Source organism: Balaenoptera borealis (assembly GCF_965194805.1).
Source record: "Balaenoptera borealis genome assembly, chromosome: 6".
NCBI classification, from domain to species: domain Eukaryota; kingdom Metazoa; phylum Chordata; class Mammalia; order Artiodactyla; family Balaenopteridae; genus Balaenoptera; species Balaenoptera borealis.
In genome coordinates this window covers 702170-727604 of record NC_138863.1, presented here as the reverse complement: position 1 = coordinate 727604, position 25435 = coordinate 702170, and the positions used below count along the sequence as shown (strand labels likewise).

General features: G+C 46.9%; 1 protein-coding gene across 21 annotated transcripts in view; it reads left to right on the top strand.

Moving 5' to 3' along the window:
• SNED1 (sushi, nidogen and EGF like domains 1) overlaps window positions 1-25435 on the top strand; it is an 89161-nt gene that overhangs the window by 13571 nt on the left and 50155 nt on the right. For all 21 annotated transcript variants that reach the window (XR_014246024.1, XR_014246025.1, XR_014246026.1 and 18 more), the window contains exons 2-6: window positions 17710-17997; window positions 21276-21416; window positions 22172-22334; window positions 24357-24482; window positions 24730-24843. Coding sequence is in view for 17 of the 21 variants with exons in the window: in XM_082396941.1 (XP_082253067.1) it covers window positions 17710-17997; window positions 21276-21416; window positions 22172-22334; window positions 24357-24482; window positions 24730-24843 (832 nt within the window). In the remaining 4 variants the exon portion in view is untranslated. The remainder of the gene's footprint in view (window positions 1-17709; window positions 17998-21275; window positions 21417-22171; window positions 22335-24356; window positions 24483-24729; window positions 24844-25435) is intronic.

The following is a 25435-nucleotide window of genomic DNA, read 5'->3' as shown; positions in this document are numbered from 1 at the left end:
TATATTTACAGAACTGTACGTCCATCGCCACAATCACCCTTGGAACATTTTCCTCACCCCAAAAGAAACCCTTCGCCCCCGAGGGACCATCCTCCAACTTCCCAGCACGCCCCTGACCTAGGCAATCACTAAACTACTTTGTTTCTACGGATTTGCCTATTCTGCATGTTTCATATAAGTGGAATCATACAGTGTTTTGTGACTGGCTTCTTTCACTTAAAATGATGTTTTCAAAGTTCACGCGTGTTGTGGCCTGTGTCAGTACATCATTTCTTTTATTTGCCGAAAATATTCCGTTTATTTGTATCATTTATCCACTCCTTAGTTGATGCAAAAGAGGATTGCTTACTCCCTCTGGCTATTATGAACAATGTTGTTTTGGACATCTGTGTGTGCCCTTTTGTGTGGACATGTTTTCAGTTCTCTTGGGTGTACATGGATATATATCTAGGCATGCAGTTGCTGGTGCATATAGTTATTCTGTGTTTAACCATGTGAGGAGGTGACATCGTCTGTTTTCCAGAGTGGCTACACATTTTGCATTGCACCAACGGTGTATGAGGGTTCCCGTTTCTTCACGTCCTCGCAAGCGTTTGTTATTACCTGTTTTTTCCGTGACCGCCATCCTAGTGGGTGTGAAGTGTTGTCTCACTGTGGCTGTGATTTTCATCTCCCTGACGGATGCTGAGCATCTTTTCATGGGGTTGTTGGCCATTTGTATATCTTCTTTGCAGAAGCACCTCGTCAAGTCCTTCGCACTTTTTTTATTGGGTTGTCTTTTTCTAAAGACTGTTTTTTACGGCAGTTTTAAGCTCGCAGCAAAATTGAGAGGAAGGCACAGAGAGTTCCCATATCTTCCCACCCCCACTCATGCACAGCCTCCCTGTCGTCAGCGTCCTCCACCAGAAGGTACGTTTGTCACAACTGATGAACCTACACTTCCACGCCATCATCATCCCCCGAAGTCCACAGTTTACATTAAGGTTCACTCTTGGTGTTGTACACTCTATGGGTGTGGACAAACGTCTAGTGACATGTACCCATCACTGTGGTATCATACAGCATTTTCGTTGCCCTAAAAATCTCTGTGCTCCACCTGTTCATCCCTCCCCCAAACCCTAGCAAACTACTGATCTTTTTACTGTCTCCATAGTTTTACCTTTTCTAGAATGTTATATAGTTGGAATCATATAGTATGTGGCCTTTTTAGACTGACTTTTTTCATTTAATATGCATGTAAGTTTCATCTATATTTTTTCATGGCTTGATAGCTCATTTCTTTTTAGCACTGAGTAATATTCCACTGTCTGGATGTACCACAGTTTACATATCCACTCACCTACTAAAGGACATCTCAGTTGCTTCCACGTTTTGGCAATTATGAATGAAGCTCCTCTAAATACCTGTGTGCAGGTATTTGTGTGGACATAAGTTTTCAACTCCTTTGGCTAAATACTAAGGAGCACAACTGCTGGATCTTGTGGTAAGACTATGTTTAGTTTTGCAAGAAACTGCCAAACTGTCTTCCACAGCGGCTGTACCGTACGCATCCCCACCAGCAGTGAATGAGAGTTCCTGTTGCTCCACACCTTCACCAGTATTTGGTGTTATCAGTGTTCCAGATTTGGCCATGCTAATGGGTGTACAGTGCTATCCCATTATTGTTTGAATTTGCATTTCCCTGATAACCTGTGATGTGCAGCAAATTTTCATATGCTTATTTGCCATCTGTGTATTTTCTTTGGTGAGGTGTCTGTTAAGGCCTTTGGCCCAGTTTTTGACAAGGTTGTTTGTTTTCTTATCACTGAGTGTTAAGAGTTCTTTGTAATTTTTTTTTTTTTTTTAAGAGCTAAGTGTCTGGCTTTTTTTTTTTTTTTTTTTTTTTTTAATTTATAGCTGTGCTGGGTCTTCGTTTCTGTGCGAGGACTTTCTCCAGTTGCGGCAAGTGGGGGCCACTCTTCATCGCGGTGCGCGGGCCCCTCACTATCGCGGTCTCTCTTGTTGCGGAGCACAGGCTCCAGACGCGCAGGCTCAGTAGTTGTGGCTCACGGGCCTAGTTGCTCCGCGGCGTGCGGGATCCTCCCAGACCGGGGCTCGAACCCGTGTCCCCTGCATTGGCAGGCAGACTCTCAACCACTGCGCCACCAGGGAAGCCCCGTCTTTGTACATTTTGAATAACAGTCTTTATCATATTTGCAAACATTTTCCCCAAGTCTGTGGCCTTTCTTCTCATTCTCTTGATATCGTCTTTCACAGAGCCGAGGTTTTTATCTCCTTTTCTTACTGCATTCGCTAGGACTTCTAGTACAATGCTGAAGATGGGTGGTGAGAGGAACATCCTAGCCTTTTACCTCATCTTGGCGGGACAGCGTCTAGTTTCTCACCACTAAGTATGATGTTACCTGTAGGTGTTGGTTTTTTTTAACATCTTTATTGGAGTATAATTGCTTCACAATGGTGTGTTAGTTTCTGCTTTATAACAAAGTGAATCAGCTATACATATACATATATCCCCACATCTCTTCCCTCTTGCGTCTCCCTCCCTCCCACCCTCCCTATCCCACCCCTCTAGGTGGTCACAAAGCACTGAGCTGATCTCCCTGTGCTATGCGGCTGCTTCCCACTAGCTATCGGTTTTACGTTTGGTAGTGTATATATGTCCATGCCACTCTCCCACTTTGTCACAGCTTACCCTTCCCCCTCCCCGTGTCCTCAAGTCCATTCTCTAGTAGGTCTGCATCTTTATTCCCATCCTGCCCCTAGGTTCTTCATAACTACCTGTAGGTTTTTTGTAGATATTCTTTATCCCCCTCTATTCCTAGATTATTGAAAGTCTTTATCATGAATGGGTGTTGGATTTTGTCAAATGCTTTTTATGCATCTATTGACATGATCATGTGATTTTTCTTTTTTAGCCTCTTGATGTGATGGATTACATCAATTGGTTGTTGAATGTTGAACCAGGCTTGCATATCTGAGATAAATCCTACTTGGTTGTGGTATACAATTCTTTTTATACATTGTTGGATTTGATTTGCTAATACTTTGATGAGGATTTTTGTATCTATGTTCATGAGCACTATTGGTCTGCAGTTTTCTTTTCTTGTAATGTCTTTGTCTGGTTTTGGTGTTAGGGTGATGCTGGCCTCATAGAATGAGTTAGGAAGTATTCCCTCTGCTTCTATCCTCTGAAAGAGATTGTAGAGAATTGGTATAACTTCTTCTTAAGTGTGGTAGAATTCACCAGTGAACCCATCTGGCCTGGTGCTTTCTGTTTTGGAAGATTATTACTTATTGATTCTGTTTCTTTAATAGATATAGGCCTATTCAGATTGTCTGTTTCTTCTTGTGTGAGTTTTGGCATATTGTGTTTTTCAAGGAATCAGTCCATTTTATCTAGGTTATCAAATTTATGGTCATAGATTTTTTTCATATTATCTCTTTATTATCCTTTTAATGGCCATGGTATCTGTACTGATGTTCCCTTTTACATTTCTGATGTCAGTAATTTGTGTCCCCTTTTTTTCATAGATAGCCTGGCTATCAATTTTATTGATCTTTTCAAAGAGGCAGCTTTTGTTTTGTTGATTTTTTTATTGATTACCTATTTTCAATTTCATTAATTTTTTTTTCTTGAATTCTTATTTCTTTTATTCCACTTACTTTGCATTTACTCTGCTCTTCTTTACTAGTTTCCTAAGGTGGAAACTTAGATGACTGATTTTAGATGTTTCTTCTTTTCTAATATGTGCACATTCAGTGCTATAAATTTCCCTCTAGGTACTGCTTTCACCGCATCCACAATTTTGGATAAGTCGTGCTTTAATTTTCATTTAGTTCAAATATTTTTATAATTTTTTTTATTCACTTTTTTTTTAAATTAATTAATTAATTAATTAATTTATGGCTGTGTTGGGTCTTCGTTTCTTTGCGAGGGCTTTCTCCAGTTGCGGCAAGCGGGGGCCACTCTTCATCACGGTGCGCGGGCCTCTCACCATCACGGCCTCTCTTGTTGCGGAGCACAGGCTCCAGACGCGCAGGCTCAGTAGTTGTGGCTCACGGGCCCAGCCGCTCCGCGGCATGTGGGATCCTCCCAGACCAGGGCTCGAACCCGTGCCCCCTGCATCGGCAGGCAGACTCTCAACCACTGCGCCACCAGGGAAGCCCCAAATATTTTTAAATTTCTCTTGACATTCCTCTTTGGCCCATGTGTTATTTAGAAGTGTGTTGTGTAACCTCCATGTAATTGGGGATTTTCCAGTTATCTTTGCTAGTTACCATCTGTCACCTAGTTACCGTCTGTCGCCACACCAAGTTATTACAATATTATTGACTGTATACCCCATGCTGATTTCTAGTGTGGTCTGAGAGCAAACTATTGTATGATTTCTATGCTTTTTAACTTCTTAAGGTGCGTTCTATGGCCCAGAATGTGGTCTATCTTGGTGAATGTTGCTTGTGAGCTTGAGAAGAATGTGTTTTCAGCTGTTGTTGGGTGAGGTGGTATTTCGATTACATCTAGCTGTTTGATGGTGTTGTTGAGTTCGGTTATGTCCTTCCTGATCTTCTGCCTGCTGGGTCTGTCCATTTCTGGTAGAGGACGACGGAAGTCTCCAGCTGTGATGGTGGGCTTGTCCATGTCTGCGTGTAGTTCTGTCAGCTGTTGCCTCATGTAGTTTAATGCTGTGTTAGGTGTATACACATTAAGCATTGTCTGGACTTCTTGGAGAACCGATCCCTTTATCATTATGAAATGCCCTTCTTTATCCTTGATAACTATCCTTGGTTTGAAGTCGGCTCTGTTTGAAATTAATATAGCAACTCTTGCTTTCTTTTGATTACTGTTAGCATGATATATTTTCCCCCATCCATTTACCTTTCATCTATATGCGTCTTTATATTTAAAGTGAGTTTCTTGTAGGCAACTTATAGTTGGGTCTTGTTTTTTGATCCACTCTGACAATCTCTGTCTTTTCATTGGTGCATTTAGACTATTGATATTCAAAGTGATTACTGATATGGTTGGATTAATATCTACAATACTTGTGACTGTTTTCTATTTGTTACCTTTGCTCTTTTTTCCTACTTTTGTCTTCCACTCTCTTCTGACTTTTGGTTTTTTTTAGTTGAATTATGATTGACCTAGTTACCATCTGTCACCACACCAAGTTATTACAATATTATTGACTATATACCCCATGCTGTACATTTCATCCCTGTGACGCATTATTTTGCAACTGAAGTTTGTACCTCCTCTTAGTCTCCCTCACCTGTTTCACTCATTGTCCCACCCCTCCTCCCCTCTGGCAACCACCTGTTTGTTCCCTATGAGTCTGTTTCTGATTTGTTATGTTTGTTCATTTGTTTGTTTTTTAGATTCCACATATAAGTGAAATCATACAGTATTTGTCTTTCTCTGACTTATTTCACTTAGCATAATACCCTCTAGGTCCATCCATGTTGTCACAAATGGCAAGATTTCATTCTTTTTTATGGCTGAGTAATATTCCATTATATATATATATATATACACACACACACACACACACACACATTCATATACATATATATCCCACTTCTTCTTTATCCATTCATCTATCAATGGACACTAAGTTTGCTTCCATATCTTGCCTATTGTAAATACTGCAGCTGTGAACATAGGGGTGTATATATCTTTTCAAATTAGTGTTTTTGTTTCTTTGGAAAAATATCCAGAAGTGGAATTGCTGGTAATTCTATTTTTAATTTTTTGAGTAACCTGCATACTGTTCTCCGTAGTAGCTGCACCAATTTACATTCCCACCAACAGTGCACAAGGGTTCCCTTTTCTCCACATCCTCACCAACATGTTTTATTTGTGTTTTTTTTAATAATTCTTTATTTTATTTATTTATTTTTGGCTGTGTTGGGTCTTCGTTTCTGTGCGAGGGCTCTCTCCAGTTGCGGCAAGCTGGGGCCACTCTTCATCGCGGTGTGCGGGCCTCTCACTATCGCGGCCTCTCTTGTTGTGGAGCACAGGCTCCAGACGTGCAGGCTCAGTAGTTGTGGCTCACGGGCCCAGTTGCTCCGTGGCAGGTGGGATCTTCCCAGACCAGAGCTCGAACCCGTGTCCCCTGCATTGGCAGGCAGATTCTCAACCACTGCACCACCAGGGAAGCCCCTATTTGTGTTTTTGACAATAGCCATTCTGATGCATGTGAGGTGATACCTCATTGTGGTTTTAATTTGAGTTTTTTTGATGATGTGAAGTTGAACATCTTTTCATGTGTCTGTTGGCCATCTGTATGTCTTCTTTGGAAAAAACTCTATTCAGGTTCTCTGCCCATTTTTAATCTTTTTTGTTTGTTTGAGTTTTTTTAATGTTGAGTTGTATGAAATCTTTGTATATTTAGGATACTAAACCCTTGTTGGATATATAATTTGCAAATATCTTCTCCCATTTAGTAGGCTGCGTTTTCATTCTGTTGATAGTTTCTTTTGCTGTGCAAAAGCTTTTTAGTTTAAGTCCCATTTGTTTATTTTTGCTTTTGTTTCCCTTGCCTGAGAAGACAGATCCAAAAAAAAAATTTCTAAGACTGATGTCAAAAAGTGTACTGACTATGTTTTCTTCTAGGAGTTTTATGGTTTCAGGTCTTTTTTTTTTTTGGCTGTGTTGGGTCTTCGTTGCTGCACGCGGGCTTTCTCTAGTTGCAGCGAGTGGGGGCTACTCTTTGTTGCAGTGCGAGGGCTTCTCATTGCGGTGGCTTCTCTTGTTGTGGAGCATGGGCTCTAGGAGCTCGGGCTTCAGTAGTTGTGGCACGCAGGCTCAGTAGTTGTGGCTCAGGAGCTCCAGAGTGCAGGCTCAGTAGTTGTGGCACACGGGCTTAGTTGCTCCGTGGCTTGTGGGATCTTCCCAGACCAGGGCTCGGACCCATGTCCCCTGCATTGGCAGGCGGATTCTTAACCACTGTGCCACCAGGGAAGTCCCTCAGGTCTTATATTTAACTCTTTTTTATATAATTTTTATTGAAGTATAGTTGATTTACAATGTTGTGTTAGTTTCAGGTGTACAGCAAAGTGAATCAGCTATACATATACATATATCCACTCTTTTTTAGATTCTTTTCCCATATAGGTCATTACAGAGTATTGAGTAGAGTTCCCTGTGCTATGCAGTAGGTCCTTATTAGTTATCTATTTTATATATAGTAGCACATATATATCAATCCCAATCTCCCAATTTATCCCTCCCCCCCATTTAAGTCTGTAATTCATTTTGAGTTTATTATTTTATATGGTGTGAGAAAGTAGTCCAGTTTGATTCTTTTGCATATATCTGTCCAGTTTTCCTAACACCATTTCTTGAAGAAGCTGTCTTTCCCCCCATAGTATCTTCTTGCCTCCTCTGTTGTATATTAATTGACCATATGTAAGCAAATTTATCTATGGTCTCTCCATTCTGTTCCATTGACCTATGTGTCTGTTTTTGTGCCAGTGCCATACTATTTGATTACTAGAGCTTTGTAGTATAATTTGAAATCAGGGAGTGTGATACCTCTAGCTTTGTTCTTCTTTCTCAAGATTGTTTTGGCTATTCAGTCTTATGTGTTTCCATACAAATTTTAGAATTATGTGATCTAGTTCTGTGGAAAAATGCCATTGGTATTTTGATAAGGATTGCATTGAATCTGTAGATTCCCTTAGGTCGTATAGTCATTTTAACAGTATTAATCCTTCCAATCCATAAGCACAGTATATATTTCCATTTGTGTCATCTTCAGTTTCTTTCATCAATGTCTTAGAGTTTTATAATATATATATTATATATATGTGTGTGTGTGTACATACATATGCATATATAATATGATTGAAAACATTGTTGGTATTATTATTGTGGACAAACTGTTATCTGTTAGATCAGTTAGGAATAAGAAAAATAAAAGTTTTAGTTTACCTTTATTACTTTATTCCTTCTTTTATGCTCTTCCTTTCTTAATGTAGATCCAGATATCTCATCTATATCATTTTCCTTCTCTCTAAAGAACTTCTTTTAACATACCTTGAAAGGCATGCCTACTGGCAATAAATTTCCTCAATTTTTGTTTGTCTGAGAAAGCCTTTATTTCTCCTTCCCTAAAGATTATTTTCACTGAGGATAATTTTGCAGGGTACAGAATTCTAGGTTGGTGGGTTTTTTCTCTCATTTTAAATATTTCATTCCACTCTCTTCTTGCTTGCACTGTTTCTGAGGAATAGTCAGATATAATTCTTATCTTTGCTTCTCTATAGGTAAGGTGTTTTTTCCCTCTGGCTTCTTTCAAGAATTTTTCTTTATCTTTGATTTTTCCATAATTTGAAAATGATATGCCTAGGGAATTTGGGCACCTCTCCTTCTTGGTATTCTCTGAGCTTCCTAGATCTGTGGTCTGTGGTCTAATATTAATTTGAGGAAATTCTCAGTTATTACTGTTTCAAATATTTCTTCTCTTCCTTTCTCTCTTTCTTCTCCTTCTGGAATTCTCATTACATGTGTGTTGCTCCTTTTATAGTTGTCCAGCAGTCCTTGGATAATTTATTCTGTGTTTTTTTTTTCTTCTTTCAGTCTTTATTCTCTTTGCTTTTCAGTTTTGAAGGTTTCTGTTGAAATATCCTCAAGGTCAGAGATTCTTTCCTCAGCTGTATCCAGTCTACTAATAAGCCCATCAAAGTCATTCTTCACTTCTTTTACAGTGCTTTTTATCTCTAGCATTTCTTTTTGTTGTTCCGTAGGGTTTCCATCTCTCTGATTACATTGCCCATCCGTTCTTGCACGCCATCTACTTTATCATTAGATCTCTTAGCATATTACTCAGAGTTGTTTTAAATTCCCAGTCTGATAATTCCAACCTCCTGCCATGTCTGGTTCTGATATTTGCTGTGTCTCTTCAAACTGTGTCTCCTACCTTTTAATCTGCCTTGTAATTTTTTCTTGGGTAAAAGGAGCCGCTATAAATAGACCTTTAGTAATGTGGTGGTAAAATGTGGCTATAACTTTGCTTTTAAGTTCTGCTTTCACCATACCTTCACATGTTGTTGCTAAATAACACTTCTGTTATCTTTCCGTCCGAAGTTATTTATATTTCTTAATTTCCGTATACATAGGAATTTTCTACCTTTTGGAGGTTATGATTTTCAGTGTAATTGCACTGTGGCCAGAGAACAAACTCTATATTTTTTGCAGTCATTTGAAATTTGTTGACACTTGCTATGTGGTCAGTATAAGGTAAAGTTTAATGTTATATTTGTGTTATATATTAGGTCAATTATTATTTACATTGTTCAAATTTTCTATATTCTGACAGATTATTTTTGTCTGCCTAGTGTATATTTTACTAGCAAAGATGTGTTGAACTGTCCCACCATGATTATGAATTGACCTATTTTCTTTTTTTTTGAATTTTATTTTATTTATTTTTTTATACAGCAGGTTCTTATTAGTTATCCATTTTATACATATTAGTGTATATATGTCAATCCCAATCTCCCAATTCATCACACGAATTGACCTATTTTCTTTTGTCAGTTTTTCATCTATATATGTTGAGGCTTTCTTATTAGGTATGTAAAAATACAAAATTGTTATATCTTTCTTTATTATTATGAAGTAACCCTATTTATCTCTAACAGTACTTACTACCTTATGGTCTAGTTTCCCTGAAAACAATATAACTATACCAGGTTTCCTTTGCTTAGCATTTGAATGGTATTACATATAGTATTTTAATGTTTTATTCATTGATTAATTTATAGTATATATTTTAACTGGAACATCATATCCATATAATGAATTATTGATGTACTTGTGTTTCAATCTACTATCTTCTTGTGCTGTTTGTTCCACCTGCTTTATATTTCTTTTTTTTTCTCCTTTCTTGCTGTCTTTTATGTCAAATATTTTAATCATCCCATCTTATTCCCCCATCAGTTAGGACTATCTACACTATTTCTATTCTTTCAGTGATTATCCTAGACAGTACAATATGTGCTTTTAATTATCAATGTTCACTAATAAGTTTATTAATGCCATTGTCCTTGTCTTGGAAAATACAGTGACCTTGAATCACTTTAACATGATTTATACTCTCCCAACTTACAGGCTATTATTGTCATGGATTTTAATTCTATATATTTTTAAGCACAATTCCACAAAGCATTATTTATGTGGTCAATGTTCATTTAGATTTATTCTCAAACCTTCTGCTTTAGTCTGCTTGGGTTGCTGTAACAAAAATGCCACAGACCAGGTGGTTTAAACAACAACAACAAAAAAAGATGTTTATTTCTCACAGTTCTGAAGGCCGGGAAGTCCAAGATCAAGGGGTCCGCAGATCTAGAGTATGGTGAAGAACCACTTCCTGATTCATAGATGGCCATCTTCTCGCTGCGTTCTCACATGTCAGAAGAAGCAAGGGAGCTCCCTGCAGTCTCATTTTTAAGGTCACTAAACACATTCATGAGGGCTCCACCCTCATGAGCTAATCACCTCCCAAAGGCTCCACTTCCAGATACCATCACACTGAGGAGTAGGTTTCAACGTATGAATTGAGGGGAGGGGGCACAAACATTCAGCCCATAACAACTTCTTTGTCCTTTTTTCCTTTTTTTTTTTAATGTTTATTTATTTATTTATTTATTTTCTTATTAGTCCTCCATTTTACACCCATCAGTGCATACATGTCAATCCCAACCTCCCAATTCATCACAGCACCACCCCCACCCCATGCTGCTTCCCCCCTTGGTGTCCATACGTTTGGTCTCTACTTCTGTGTCTCAATTTCTGCCCTGCAAACTGGATCATCTGTACCATTTTCTAGGTTCCACATATATGCGTTAATATACGATATTTGTTTTTCTCTTTCTGACTTACTTCACTCTGTATGACAGTCTCTAGATGCATCCACGTCTCTACAAATGACCCAATTTCATTCTTTTTTATGGCTGAGTAATATTCCATTGTATATATGTACCACAACTTCTTTATCCATTCGTCTGTCGATGGGCATTTAGGTTGCTTCCATGACCTGGCTATTGTAAATAGTGCTGCAATGAACATTGGGGTGCATGTGTCTTTTTGAATTATGGTTTTCTCTGGGTATATGCCCAGTAATGGGATTGCTGGGTCATATGGTAGTTCTATTTTTAGTTTTTTAAGGAACCTCCATACTGTTCTCCATAGTGGCTGTATCAATTTACATTCCCACCAACAGTGCAAGAGGGTTCCCTTTTCTCCACGCCCTCTCCAGCATTTGTTGTTTGTAGATTTTCTGATGATGCCCATTCTAACTGGTGTGAGGTGATACCTCATTGTAGTTTTGATTTGCATTTCTCTAATAATTAGTGATGTTGAGCAGCTTTCCATGTGCTTCTTGGCCATCTATATGTCTTCTTTGAAGAAATGTCTATTTAGGTCTCCTGCCCATTTTTGGATTGGGTTGTTTGTTTTTTTAATATTGAGCTGCATGAGCTGTTTATATATTTTGGAGATTAATCCTTTGGCCATTGATTCATTTGCAAATATTTTCTCCCATTCTGAGGGTTGTCTTTTCATCTTGTTTATGGTTTCCTTTGCTGTGCAAAAGCTTTTAAGTTTCATTAGGTCCCATTTGTTTATTTTTGGTTTTATTTCCATTACTCTAGGAGGTGGATCAAAAAATACCTTGCTGTGATTTATGTCAAAGAGTTTTCTTCCTATGTTTTCCTCTAAGAGTTTTATAGTGCCCGGTCTTACATTTAGGTCACTAATCCATTTTGAGTTTATTTTTGTGTATGGTGTTAGGGAGTGTTCTAATTTCATTCTTTTACATGTAGCTGTCCAGTTTTCCCAGCACCACTTATTGAAGAGACTGTCTTTTCTCCATTGTATATCCTTGCCTCCTTTGTCATAGATTAGTTAACCACAGGTGTGTGGGTTTATCTCTGGGCTTTCTATCCTGTTCCATTGATCTATATTTGTGTTTTTGTGCCAGTACCATATTGTCTTGATTACTGTAGCTTTGTAGTATAGTCTGAAGTTAGGGAGTTTGATTCCTTCAGGTCTGTTTTTTTCCCTCAAGACTGACTGCTTTGGCTATTCGGGGTCTTTTGTGTCTCCATACAAATTTTAAGATTTTTTGTTCTAGTTCTGTAGAAAATGCCATTGGTAATTTGATAGGGATTCCATTGAATCTGTAGATTGCTTTGGGTAATATAGTCATTTTCACAATATTGATTCTTCAGTCCAAGAACATGGTATATCTCTCCATCTGTTGGTATCATCTTTAATTTCTTTCACCTGTGTCTTACAGTTTTCTGCATACAGGTCTTTTGTCTCCCTAGGTAGGTTTATTCCTAGGTATTTTATTCTTTTTGTTGCAGTGGTAAATGGGAGTGTTTCCTTAATTTCTCTTTCAGATTTTTCATCATTAGTGTATAAGAATGCAAGAGATTTCTGTGCATTAATTTTGTATCCTGAAACTTTACCAAATTCATTGATTAGCTCTAGTAGTTTTCTGGTGGCATCTTTAGGATTCTCTATGTATAGTATCATGTCATCTGCAAACAGTGACAGTTTTACTTCTTCTTTCCCAATTTGTATTCCTTTTATTTCTTTTTCTTCTCTGATTGCCATGGCTAGGACTTCCAAAACTATGTTGAATAATAGTGGTGAGAGTGGACATCCTTGTCTTGTTCCTGATCTTAGAGGAAATGCTTTCAGTTTTTCACCATTGAGAATGATGTTTGCTGTGGGTTTGTCATATATAGCCTTTATTATGTTGAAGTAGGTTCCCTCTATGCCCACTTTCTGGAGAGTTTTTATCATAAATGGGTGTTAAATTTTGTCAAAAGCTTTTTCTGCATCTATTGAGATGATCATATGGTTTTTATTCTTCAATTTGTTAATATGGTGTATCACATTGATTGATTTGCGTATATTGAAGAATCCTTGCATCCCTGGGATAAATCCCACTTGATCGTGGTGTATGATCCTTTTAATGTGTTGTTGGATTCTGTTTGCTAGCATTTTGTTGAGGATTTTTGCGTCTATATTCATCAGTGATGTTGGTCTGTAATTTTCTTTTTATGTAGTATCTTTGTCTGGTTTTGGTATCAGGGTGATGGTGGCCTCATAACAACTTCTTTGTCCTTTTTTCCTTTTTGCACCTCTGACCTTAAGTTTCCTTTTACTTGAATTTCTTTTAGTGTGGGTCAGCTAGAAGACCACACCAGTCCCATTCCCATTAGAATTTCGTTTAGTAGGGGTCTGCTATTTATTTATTTATTTATTTATTTATTTATTATTTGTATGGATTATCTTTATTTGGCCTTCAGCAGTAATGGATATTCTATCTCAGTATAAAACTTTATGTTGGCAGTTTATATATCTGTCAGCATATTGAAGATATAATTCCACTGTTTTTCTAGCTCCCATTGTTGCTTATGAGAAGTCAGCTGTCAGTTTACCTGTAATGCCCTTAATGGTAATTTATCTGTTTTCTCCTTTTAAGATTGTCTGCTTGTCATTGACTTTCTGCATTTCCAGCATTTGTTTTCTATAGCTTTGTTTTTGTTTTTTCCAAGTAGGGAATCACTGGGATTATTGAATATACAATCTGATGTCTTTCATCAGTTCTTGAAATTTCCCAACTATTGCATTTGTATCTCTTTGCCTTCTGTTGCTCCATATCATACATTTGGCCATGTTACTGTTTCCCATATTCCTGATCTTTGCTTCATTTTCCACCTTTTTGTCTCTGTTCTAAATTGCAGATCGTTCCTTCTGACCTGTCTTCTAGTTCCAGTTCACTCACTCTTTCTTTAGTTCCATCACACCTGCTCTTAAATGTCTAATTTAAACAGAAATTCTCTTAATTTAGTGCTAGAATTTCTACTTAGTTCTTTTAAATGGGTTTTAAAAAATAATTTCCAATCCTGATGATTTTTTAATAAAATTTTGTATTGTGGAAAATATACATAGTATAAAATTGACCATCTTAACCATGTTTACGTGTAAGTTCAGTGTCATTAAGGACATTCATGTTGTGTAGCCATCACCACCATCTCCCTCCAGAACTCTTTTCATCTTGCAAAACTGAAAGTCTATATCCATTAAACACTACTTCCCCCATTCCCCTTCCCCTTGGCAACCACCATTCTACTTTCTGTCTTTATGATTTTTGACTACTCCAGGTACCTCATATAAGTGAAATCACACAGCATGTGTCCCTTTGTGACTGGCTATTTCATTTTGCATAACATCTTCAAGGTTCATCCATGTTGTAGCATGTGTCAGAATTTCCTTCCTTTTTAAATAATATTCCATTGTATACATATATCACATTTTGCTTATTCTTTCATGCTTTGATGGAACTTTGGTTGTTTCCACCTTTCAGCTGCTGTGAATAATGCTGCTATGAACATGGGTATACAAATATCTTTTCAAGACCCTGCTTTTAATTCTTTCTGGTATTGTTGTGGATTAAATTGTGTCCCTCAAAATTTATATGCTGAAGTCCTAACCCCAAATGTGATTGTATTTGGAGAAAGGATCTTTAGGGAGGTAATTGAGGTTAAATGAGGTCATAGGGGTGGGGCCCTAATCCAATAAGAAGATGAAGAGACACCAGAAAGCTCTCTCCTTCCTCGTGTGCACACAGAGGAAAGGTCCTGTGAGGACAGAGCAAGAAGGCAGCCATCTACACACCAGGAAGAGAGGCCTCACTAGAAACCAACCCTAGTGGCTCCTTGATATTGGACTTCTAGCCTCCAGAACTGTGGGTAAATACATTTCTGCTGTTTAAGCCACTCAGTGTGCGGCATTTTTTATGGCAGCCCTATCAGACTAGTACAGATATATACCCAGAAGTAGAATTACTGGATCATGTGGTAATTCTATTTGTAGTTTTTTTGAGAAACTGCCTGCCTACTGTTTTCCACAGTGGCTGCACCATTTTACATTCCCACCAACAGTGCACATGGGTTCCAGCTTTTCGACATCCTCACCAATGCTTGTAATTTTCTGGCTTTTTAAAAAAATAGTAGCCATCCTAATGGGTGTAACGTGGTGGCTCACTGTGGCTTTGATTTGCATTTCTAATGATTAGTGGCGTTGAGTATATTTTCATGGGCTTGTTGGTCATTTGTATGTCTTCTTTGGAAAAACGTTTATTCAAGTCCTTTTCCCATTTTTTTAATCAGGTTGTTTGGCTTTTTGTTGTTGTTGAGTTGTAGGAGTTTACTATATATTCTGGCTATTAATCCCTTATTAAATATATGATTTGCAAATATTTTCTCCTATGTGTGGATGACCTTTTTACTCTGGTGAAGGTGTCTTTTGATGCACAAAAGGTTTTCATTTGGATGAACTCCAGTTTGTCTATATTTTCTTTTGTTGCCTGTGCCTTTGGTGTCATTGCCAAAGCCAGTGTTGTGAAGTTTTTGCCCTATGTTTTCCTATGAGTTTTATGTTTTTAGCTCTTATATTTAGGCCCTTGATCCATTTCAGTTAATTTTTGTAAATGGTGTTAGGTAAGGGTCTGACTTTATTCTTTCACATGTGGATATCCAATTTTCCCAACACGATTTGTTGAAAAGACTGTCCTTTCTCCATTGAATGGTCTTAGCACCCTTGTTGAAAATCATCTGACCATATATGTGAGGGTTTCTTTCTGGGCTCTCTGTTCTATTCCATTGATCTATCTGTCTGTCTTTGTGCCAGTGCCACACTGTTTTGATTACTGTAGCTTTGTGATAAGATTTGAAATCAGAAAGTATAAGTCCTCCAATGTTGTTCTTCTTTTTCAAGATTATTTTGGCTAGTCTCTTGATGAAATTTTAAAGCTGGCATTTTATTTCTTTGAACATAGTAAACTTCGTTATTTTATAGTCTGTGTCTGATAATTCCAGTATCTGATGTTTCTCTTACTTCTGCTTATTCCTGTTAGCAGTGTCTCGCTTCCTTGTGTGCCTGGTTATCTTTGACTGTGTCCTGGAATTTGTATTTGAACAAATGTTTACAGGAATAACTTGAGGCCTAAGATGATACATCTTGCTCCAGGGAGGGTTTTTCTTTACTCCTGCCTGGAACCTAGGGGTGCTCCCTGTCAGGAATCACCTTAATCTGTTCCAGGCTCGAAGTGCCTGGGTGGCCCAGATGAAGGGATGGTGGAGTGTACATCTGCATAAGGACCACTTACTTTGGGTTCACCCTGATTATGAGGGGGGGCCTTAGAGGTCCCAGCTTAATGTGGGGGTTATCAGGTTCCTCACCTTGAGCTAGCCCCGAGTTTTGGCATTTATCTCTTTCCCTCCGTGAGGCTACAAAAATTACAGATCTGTCGTGCAGCTGTGGCTTCTACATCTGCAGATGCACTCACTCAGGGGGAAAGGAGCTTTGAGTACTGGGCTCACCTCCAGTCTCTTCTTGTCCAAGATTTGGAATTGAAATATGCTCCCTTGTTCACTCTTTGGTGCCTTTAAGAAGAGAGGTGTATTGGGCTTCCCTGGTGGCGCAGTGGTTAAGAATCCACCTGCCAATGCAGGGGACACGGGTTCGAGCCCTGGCCCGGGAAGATCCCACATGCCGCGGAGCAACTAAGCCCTTGCGTCACAACTACTGAGCCTGCGCTTTAGAGCCCGCAAGCCACAACTACTGAAGCCTGTGTGCCACAACTACTGAAGACCGCACGCCTAGAGCCTGTGCTCCGCAACAAGAGAAGCCATCACAATGAGAAGCCCGCGCACCGCAACAAAGAGTAGCCCCCACCCTCAGCAACTAGAGAAAACCCGCACGCAACAGCGAAGACCCAATGCAGCCAAAAATTAAATAAATGAATAAATAAATAATTTTATTAAAAAAAAAGAAGAGAGGTGTATTTATCTGCCTTTTTGGTTGGTGTGGATTACAGAGCCTGCCCTCACCTGAAGGGTCATTTCTAAAAGCACGGTCTGACCACAGTCTCCCCAGGATAAATCGTGATGGTCTAGAGCCAACTCTGTGATCATTAATGCACTCAACCCTGCCCGGCACCTCGTGAGGCCAGCGTGGGTGTTTGCGCATCCTACAGGTGAAACGCCAGAGCACAGAGGCAGAGCCTAACCCGCCTGGGGGCTGCATAGCTAGCGAGTGGCAGGGTCAACGCTAGAAGCAGCTGTGTGTGACCACAGAGATGCGCTCCACCTCCCGTGCTCAGGGGCCTTCTGGGGCTCCACTACCTGGAGTCCTGAGCACAGGTGCCCCGCCTGGCCATCGAGGCCCTCCCAGCCTCCCCTGTCCACAGTGGTCCCAGCGCATCCCCACCCCTGCTCGGCAAGCATGCCTCCTGCTCACCCTTCCCGACCTGGCTCAGAGGCTGGGACTGCCCTCCTGCGGCCCCTGATGGGAGTCGGACCAAGGAGCGGGGGCCACTGGGCAGGTCTGAGCCCCCTACCGCCCAAAGCCAGGGCCTACACTGGGGGATCCCCACCCCACACTGGCAGCCCCGGGCCCGGCACTCTGCAGGGCACCGTGTACAGCCAACAGGTCAGAGCCTGTGCCCTGAGCCACGGCCGGTGCGGGAGGGGTTGGAGCAGGCCCAGGGATCCCGAATCCGGGCCCAGGAACTGTCAGGCCACCCTGACAATACCCTGCCGCAGGCTGGCTCAGCCTGAGAGGGCGCCCGGGGTGAGGCTGGGTAGGCCCCCACCTGGCCCCTCTCTGGCTTTCTGCCCCGACAGGTGAACAACAATGGGATCATCTCCTTCCTGAAGGAGGTCTCGCAGTTCACGCCGGTGGCCTTCCCCATCGCCAAGGACCGCTGCGTGGTGGCGGCCTTCTGGGCGGACGTGGACAACCGGCGTGCAGGCGACGTGTACTACCGGGAGGCCACCGACGCAGCCACGCTGCGCAGGGCCACAGAGGACGTCAGGCGCTACTTCCCTGAGCTGCCCGGCTTCTCCGCCGCCTGGGCGCTCATAGCCACCTGGTACCGCGTGACCTTCTTCGGAGGCAGCTCCTCCTCCCCCGTGAGTGTTCCGTCCTGGGGCAGGGAGGACATCCATCTGGGGCCCAGGGTCTCCCTCCAGGGCCCCCTGCCTTGCTGAGTGGGCCAGACGTAATCCCTGGGCTTCGTGCCCAGAGGGGACAGCTGGGCCCAGGGGCGGAAGCCACTCGCTCGCCCAAGGTCACAGGGCCAGGCTGGAGGGGGGGTGGAGCCTGGGCCTCCTGGAAACCACCCGCGTCCAGGGAAGCGCCACGTGCCCCAACACAGTCCTTCACTCACTCGGGGGACGCAGATGGTCTGTGTTAGAAGGTTTCCATTTGGAACGGTTCAGTACTCAAAGGGTTAAATGGGAAGTTTATTCCGTTTAATACCTTATTCCTTGATAACGCCAAACGGCCACCGCGTAAGTCCAGAATAACTGACCACTTTACCCAGCGTGGTCAGTGTGGTGGGCAGATCCCCAGTGAGGACGGCATAGCCCCTCCGGCAGCAGATGCGTGACCGGCACCTCCTGTGGCCAGGCCCGCGATGGGTGCTGGGTCACAACCGCATGGGACAGAGGGCGGCTCTCTAGAGAAAAGCACTGGGGAGCGGGCGGCCTTTCAGGACGGTATGTCCACACATTTAATACACATTCCTTTAGGGGCACGGCTGGGGCAGGCAGTGTTCTGGGCTCTGGGGAGGCGGCCCCAGGCAGAGAGCACAGGACATGCCTCTCCCGCGGGGCACACTCTAGCAGGGGGGACACCAGCGACCACGTAACGGGGGTGCCACAGCAGCGGGACGTGGGCGCTCCCTGATGCTGTGCAAGCCTGGGGGCCCGGCTCGGCCCCAAGGGGGAGGCTTGGAGCTGCAGGGAATGGAGGGAGGGCCCAGCACAGCAGTTAGCGTGGCTGTGACCGCACTGGGCTGAGGAGGAGAGAGACGCAGCGAGGGCGGTGCCCCGTCTCCCATCGCAGGCACGGGGTGGGAGGGGTGGGGACGGGTGGCAGACGGGCTCGGTCCTAGATGTGCTGAGCAGAGCCCGGAGTCCCCAGCCGCGGCGGCTCAGGTGGGGACGGGTGGGGAGGGACGCGCAGGTGGTGAGGCTCACGAATCCCCCAGCCTCCAAGAGGCAAAAGAGAAGCAAGCTGGTTGTCAGGTGCCTTGCGAGAGTGACCGTCACGGTTGGGGGTTTTAACAGGAGTATGACAGCATATCAGGAAAGATGGGCTTTTTCTGTAAACATTACTACGAAGAAATTTCACGACTGAACTTTCGTTCACACATAGCCCACTAACATTTTGTATGTTTTGTTTGTTTTTTCTTATCGCCAATTTGTAAGAAAAATGTCTTTTTAACAAAAAGTAGAGAAAAAGAATCTACAGCCCCACCAGCAGGCGATAACTCCCGTTCAACATGTCCTATTGTGAATCAACCCACACGTTAAAAAATAAATAGAACCACCTGGAACGTGCTGTTTTGTGAGTGTTTCTTTCACTCAACAGTATTGTGGGCACTTTCCTCGTTCTTATATGTTCTTCTACATCATTTTTTATGTTATAATTTCACCTCTGCAGAGTCATTTTACCTATTACCTCTCTGCCTGGGAGGAAGGAGGCGCCCAGGGCCCCTCCTGAGCAGACAGAGGAAACCTTAACGTTCTCCCCTTTTCAAACCCAGAGATGTCAGTTCCAAAATGATTATCTTGTGAGACACAGAACCGGGATTCTGAGTTTGGGGTGGAAACCAGTCTGGGAGCTGGGAGATGGGGAAGCCCTCCCCTGGGGGCACCTGCAGGGGCAGGTCGATCAACAGAAAGTGATGGTTAAGCTTCGGGCATGTCCTCGTCCTCCTCAAACGTCTGGGCCTCATAGCTCGCAAAGCCCCTCCGCTGGCCTTGCCGACCAACCGTGGTCCTGCCCTCCTCAGACCTTCCCACTGCTTGGGCCTTCCAGCCCTCGCGCCCTCCTCGTCCTCTGAATCCTAGCACCTGAGCTTGCCTTCCTGCAGGAGAGCGCTCGGTTTCCCTGCTGTCGTCTTTCACTGTGGGACTCCCCCATGTGTGGTGCCTGCGTGCCAGCCCAGCGTGGCGGCACTTGCACTCCGGTGGGCCTGCTGCCTCCATCATGGGGTGCCCCGAGGGGCGCTGCATAGCCCCCAGTGGTTCGTGAAATCATCCTGGCATGAGTTGCTAGAAAGGAGATTGCTGCCTGCGGAAGTCTGATTTCCCCTCAGAAATGTGCCCACTCATAGTTGCATAAGCCACATTCAGAAGTGCCTGTAGCCCTGCACCCCAGCCAAATGCACTATTATTTTCCTGCCTGCCAACTCTACAGGCAAGAAAGGAATGCCCCTGGTTTTTTCAGTTTTACACATCTTTGATTTCTAGTAACGGTGAATCATTGGCTAGTTGTATTCTATCGTGATGTTTCTGTTCACACCCTTTGCCAATTTTTCTGTAATCTTTTTGTTCTTTTTCTTATTGACCCGTGGAAGTTCTACTTGAATTAAAGATATCACCAGTTTTTCTGCTGTGTATGTTATAAACACACTTTTCACTTCACTCTGCCATTCAGCTTGATCTCATGACACTTTTTTATGTCCAGAAGTTCTTGTAGTCGAATGTATACATCTCCTTTTTGGTTTCTGCAGTTTTAACAAATGTCAGGCTTAAAAGTCCTTCCCTAGATGTTCTACATATCCGCCTACATTTTCCTCTAGGCCAACGACAGCCTCATTTACAACCTTACTCGATTTGGGATTTATTTTCATAAGAGATATAAAGCTCCAATTTAATTGTTTTTCAGAGTTTCCTATTTGTCCCACGATCATTTCTTAAACAATCTCACCCTTTGCCCATTCTGAAATAGCACCTCTTATGTATACACTGCCCACTAATATTTTCATGGAGGATTCCATGAAAACCAAAAAACATAGTAATTAAAAACTGCCTTTCCTTCTCTTCCCTTTTTATCTTTCCCCTTTTTCCTTTTACTTTTCTGTTCGTCTCACACGAGGCGAGTTTGTGGATTTGGCCAGGTGGTCACCAGACCCACGGAGGAAACTGTCTGCTCCTGGCGTCCGCGGCCTCCACAGCCCCTCAGCGGGCTTCACTCGCTCACCACGCATCAGATTACCGGGGGGGCAGGCACTGGGGACACAGCGGAGGACGGAGGCCGAGGTCATCGGGGCCTGCCTGTGGCTGACCATCTCGCTGGGGAAACAGAGGAGGGACGAGCGGGTGACAGCAGTGTGGGCGGGGCGGGGTCTGTGGGTGGAGACGGGGGCGCAGGCGCCGCTCAGGCCCCTCCTTGGCAGGTCAACACGTTCCAGATTGTGCTCATCACCGACGGCAAGCTCTCCTTCACCATCTTCAACTACGAGTCCATCACGTGGACCACGGGCACGCACGCCAGCAGCGGGGGCGACGCCGCTGGTCTGGGGGGCATCGCGGCCCAGGTAGGGCCCCTGCTCCCCACGGCTGGGACTGTCACGAGCTGATAAGGCAGGTGGCGGCCCCCCCCCCTTCCCCCAGTGCTGTGCAGAGGCCTCTCCCAGCCCAGAACCACAGAAACATTCTCGGGCCAAAGCACCTTTGTCCTGACCCACACGGCCGGCCCTACAGGGCCAGCTGCAGCTGGGACAGAGTTCTGCGTGCGCTGTGGCCTGGGGTGGCCTGGCCCGTGGCCTGAGGGACAGTGGGCGGCAGAAAATCCCAGGTGTGGAGGGTGGTCAAGTGCGAGCCCCCAGGGCCTGGGAGTGCCCCTCCCCCCGCTCCAGGCCCTCTACCTTCTCCTGAGGTCACACTGGCCCTGGGACCTAGGGGAGGCCCAGGAGCCCAGGAGTGGGCGGGAAGGGGTTGGGGGAGGGCTGCCAGGGCCCAACCAGGTGAGCGGCGGGAGGAACTGCTGGTTAGGGTGGGGCGGGGCGGGGCGGGGAGGCGGGGCGGGGCGGGGAGGCGGGGCGGGGCGGGGAGGCGGGGCGGGGCGGGGAGGCGGGGCGGGGCGGAGGCGGAGGCGGGGCGGAGGCGGGGCGGGGGCGGGGGCGGGGGCGGGGGCGGGGGCGGGGGCGGGGCGGGGCGGTGAGGAGGCCCCTGAATCTTCAGCTCTCCCCAGCTCACGAGGCCGCCCCCGCCGGAGGCGGGTCTCGGGGACGTTAGGGAGACCTGCGGACGCAGCCCGCACCTGCCCCCACTCTCCCCCACCCTCCCCCAGGCCGGCTTCAATGCGGGTGATGGGCGGCGCTACTTCAGCATCCCCGGCTCACGCACAGCGGACATGGCGGAGGTGGAGACCACCACCAACGTGGGCGTGCCCGGGCGCTGGGCGTTCAGAATCGATGATGCCCAGGTGCGCGTGGGGGGCTGCGGCCATACAAGTAAGAGGACAGAGAGAGCGGCTGGGGTGGCGGAGGGGCATGGATTAGGGAGGCGGGATGGCGGGGAGGGGCGGGGGAGCCCCGGGCTTCTTGGGGGCGCACGGCCCCGCCCACCTCGGCTCCTCTCCCCCGGGCTCACCCCTGAGCCTCAGTCTCCCCCTGGGAGGCCTTCCTGCCTCTGCTGAGGGGCAGGGGTTTGCTGGAGACCACGGTTTGAAGTGTGAAGGGGTGTAAGGGGGAGGAGCTGGGGTCACACTCCCACCCAGGGAATCCTGGGCATCCCTGGGTGGCCTCCTGCGTCCTCAGGACCACCTGGGAGGCAGGCCCTCTTTTCACCCATTTTGCTGCCTTGCTTCTTGGTGGGACTTCGTGCTTGTGTGACAACCTGGACATCTACCTGACAGGAGGGAGTTCCCTGACGCCCGGGGTCCTTCAGGCACAGAACACAGAGCAGACGGGAGCAGGGTCCACCCCAGGGGCGAGCGCGAGGCCTGTGGACACAGCGGGACTGGCCACAGAAGGATGTGTTCCCGGCTCTCCTGCTGTGTGGCTCTGGGTCACAGACCCTCCTGAGACCCCTGCTTATAAACGGAGGGGGGGGTGGTGTCAGATGACTGGCTCAGCCGCCCCAGGATCCGTGGAGTGATCCGCTGTTGATCACTCCCCCGCCAAGCCTGGAGCCAGTGAGGCTGGTGCTGGGACCTCCCCCAGAGATCGCCTCCCACCCCCGTGGGGACCAAGGCCACCAAGAGGGGCTGCTTCTCCTGAACACTGTCCCAAGGATGAGCCCAGCGCAAGGCAGCCCACCCAGACCTGCCAGGGGAGCGGGCGCGCACGCCGGGGGGGAGGGCTGGGGAGGGCAGGTGTGTACGGCCCGAGGGCTGGGTGTGGCCCTGGTGAGAGCGGCCCGGGGAGCCTGAGCCCACCCACACACCAGTGTGAACGAGGGGGCGGCCCACAGGGCCAGGAGCCCAGGGGCCACTGATTTCGCCCCCCTCCCCCAGAGTGGCAACACCCGCCTGGGCTCAGGGCCGCGGTGGTTCAGGGCACGGGGACACTACTCGGTCACCACTCCTCTGCGTGGGCAGCAGAGGGGTCTGGCGCTTGCCAGCAGCCAGGGGCTTGGGTTGGGCTGAGGGGTAAAGTGTGGGTGCAGGTGGGGACTGGTGTGAGCGGGTGTGCGTGCAGGTGTGTGTGCAGGTGTGGGTAGGTCCATGCCCCCCTGCAGAGGCTGCCGGCTGTGAGCCTGAGGAGTGGGGTCCTCAGAAGAGGGTCCAGTCGGTCCCTCGGGGACGCCGTTCCCATGTGGAGGTGCCTCTCTCCCGTCCCAGGCCTCTGTGGGGGGCAGATGGAGGAGGCCCTGCTAGGCCCGCACAGCTCTCACGCACGGAGGCCCTGAGGAGCACGGTCCCGTGGGGTTGCGGGGGCCCGGCCCCCTTGTGTCCCCGCCCCACGCTGCAAGCCCAGGAGATGGAGCCCGTGCGCGTCCGTCTGGCGTCACCGGGGAGGGAGGGCGGGGTCACACCTGAGAGGCAGGGCGTCCACGCCTGGCAGCGCACCTTTTGAGGGGGGGCTGCTGCTGACACGGGCTCGGGCAGCCAGCGCCGCCCCCGCAGGGCAGCCGGACGACGCGGCCTGAGCGCCGGTGTGGCTCGGTGAGTGCGCCGGTGAGGGCAGGGACGGTCCTCAAAGACACCCACAGCCTTGGTGGTGCTCGGGGCCCGAGGGCCCTTCCGGGAGCGCCCCTCTCCCTCCCTCCCTGGACACCAGCCAGCTCTTCCCGGGCCCCCCTAGTAACAGGAGGTCTGAAACCCTGGGACGCTCCCGCACCTGCCCACGTGTGCTCGTTCATGGCGGGTTTCGGTGGCCTTGCTCCTGCGGAGGGTGGGCCCCATGAGCTGAGCCCTGCGGGCGGCCTGTCCTCGAGGTAACGGAGACCCAGCAGCAGCGGACCTCGCAGCGCCTCCCCCGAGAGGGGCCCCCGGGGCCAGGCTGACGGCCCTGCCCGCCCTGTGTCCGCAGCCTCCGTGTGCTTGGCCCTGCGCCCCTGCCTCAACGGCGGCAAGTGCATCGACGACTGCGTCACGGGCAACCCCTCCTACACCTGCTCCTGCCTCTCGGGCTTCACGGGGAGGAGGTGCCACCTGGGTGAGTTTCTGCTGGGACCGCCCACCTGGAGGAACCCGGCAGCACAGCCGACGGCCCCAAGAGCCCGGGCCTCGGGCCTCTGTCCCCGTGGTGTGGGTGGCGTCCGGGAGGCGCCGCTGGGGGAGCCGGACACAGCAGCTCCATGACAGTGAGCACGTGGGCGGGCTCTGCAGCCACGCCGCCCCGGGCCACGGCAGGTCCTCCCCAGCGGCTCCTCCACTGAGTCCCCGGCTGCCCCGTTTTCCAGATGTGAACGAGTGTGCTTCCCACCCGTGTCAGAACGGCGGGACCTGCACGCACGGCGTCCACAGCTTCATCTGCCAGTGCCCGGCCGGCTTCGCGGGACCCACCTGCGAGACAGGTGAGAGGAACCAGGGGCTGCAGGGCCGCCGGCGTGGTCCTGCCCGACCAGGGAGGGGTGGCTAGCCTGGAGGGGGCATCAGGTCAGCGTGCAGGGGGCCTGGCCCCAGGGAGGCCCGGGGGCGGGGAGGAGCCCAGACTCCAGAGGAGAGGCCCCGCCCTGTGGGCGTGACAGGAGCACTGACCACAGCACACAGCCAAGGGTGAGGCCTCGGGACAGGGCAGGGCCTGGTTCCGGACCCGTCTCACCGCAGGCCTGCACCCCTGAAACCCTGAACCCCAGCTGCTCCCGGCGGGAGTGCAGGCTGTTTCTCTCCATCCCGGGGGTCCTACGGCCTAGATGTGGGTTGGGGTCTTTCTCGAGACCCCCTTGTTGCTTCCAAACTGCAGTCCGCACGCCCGTCTGCCACCCCGCTCCTGAGCGCGGCTCTTTGGAAGCAGTGCTTTCTCATCAGGCCTCTACCCCCTGCCCTTCGTGCAGCACCTCTTTGGGGCCCCCTCACCCTGGCCCTTCACCCACCTGGTAAAGGAAGGTGGGCGCCCCACTCCCACCCCCGTGTCACTGTGGTCAGCTGCTAGGGGAACCCAACGGA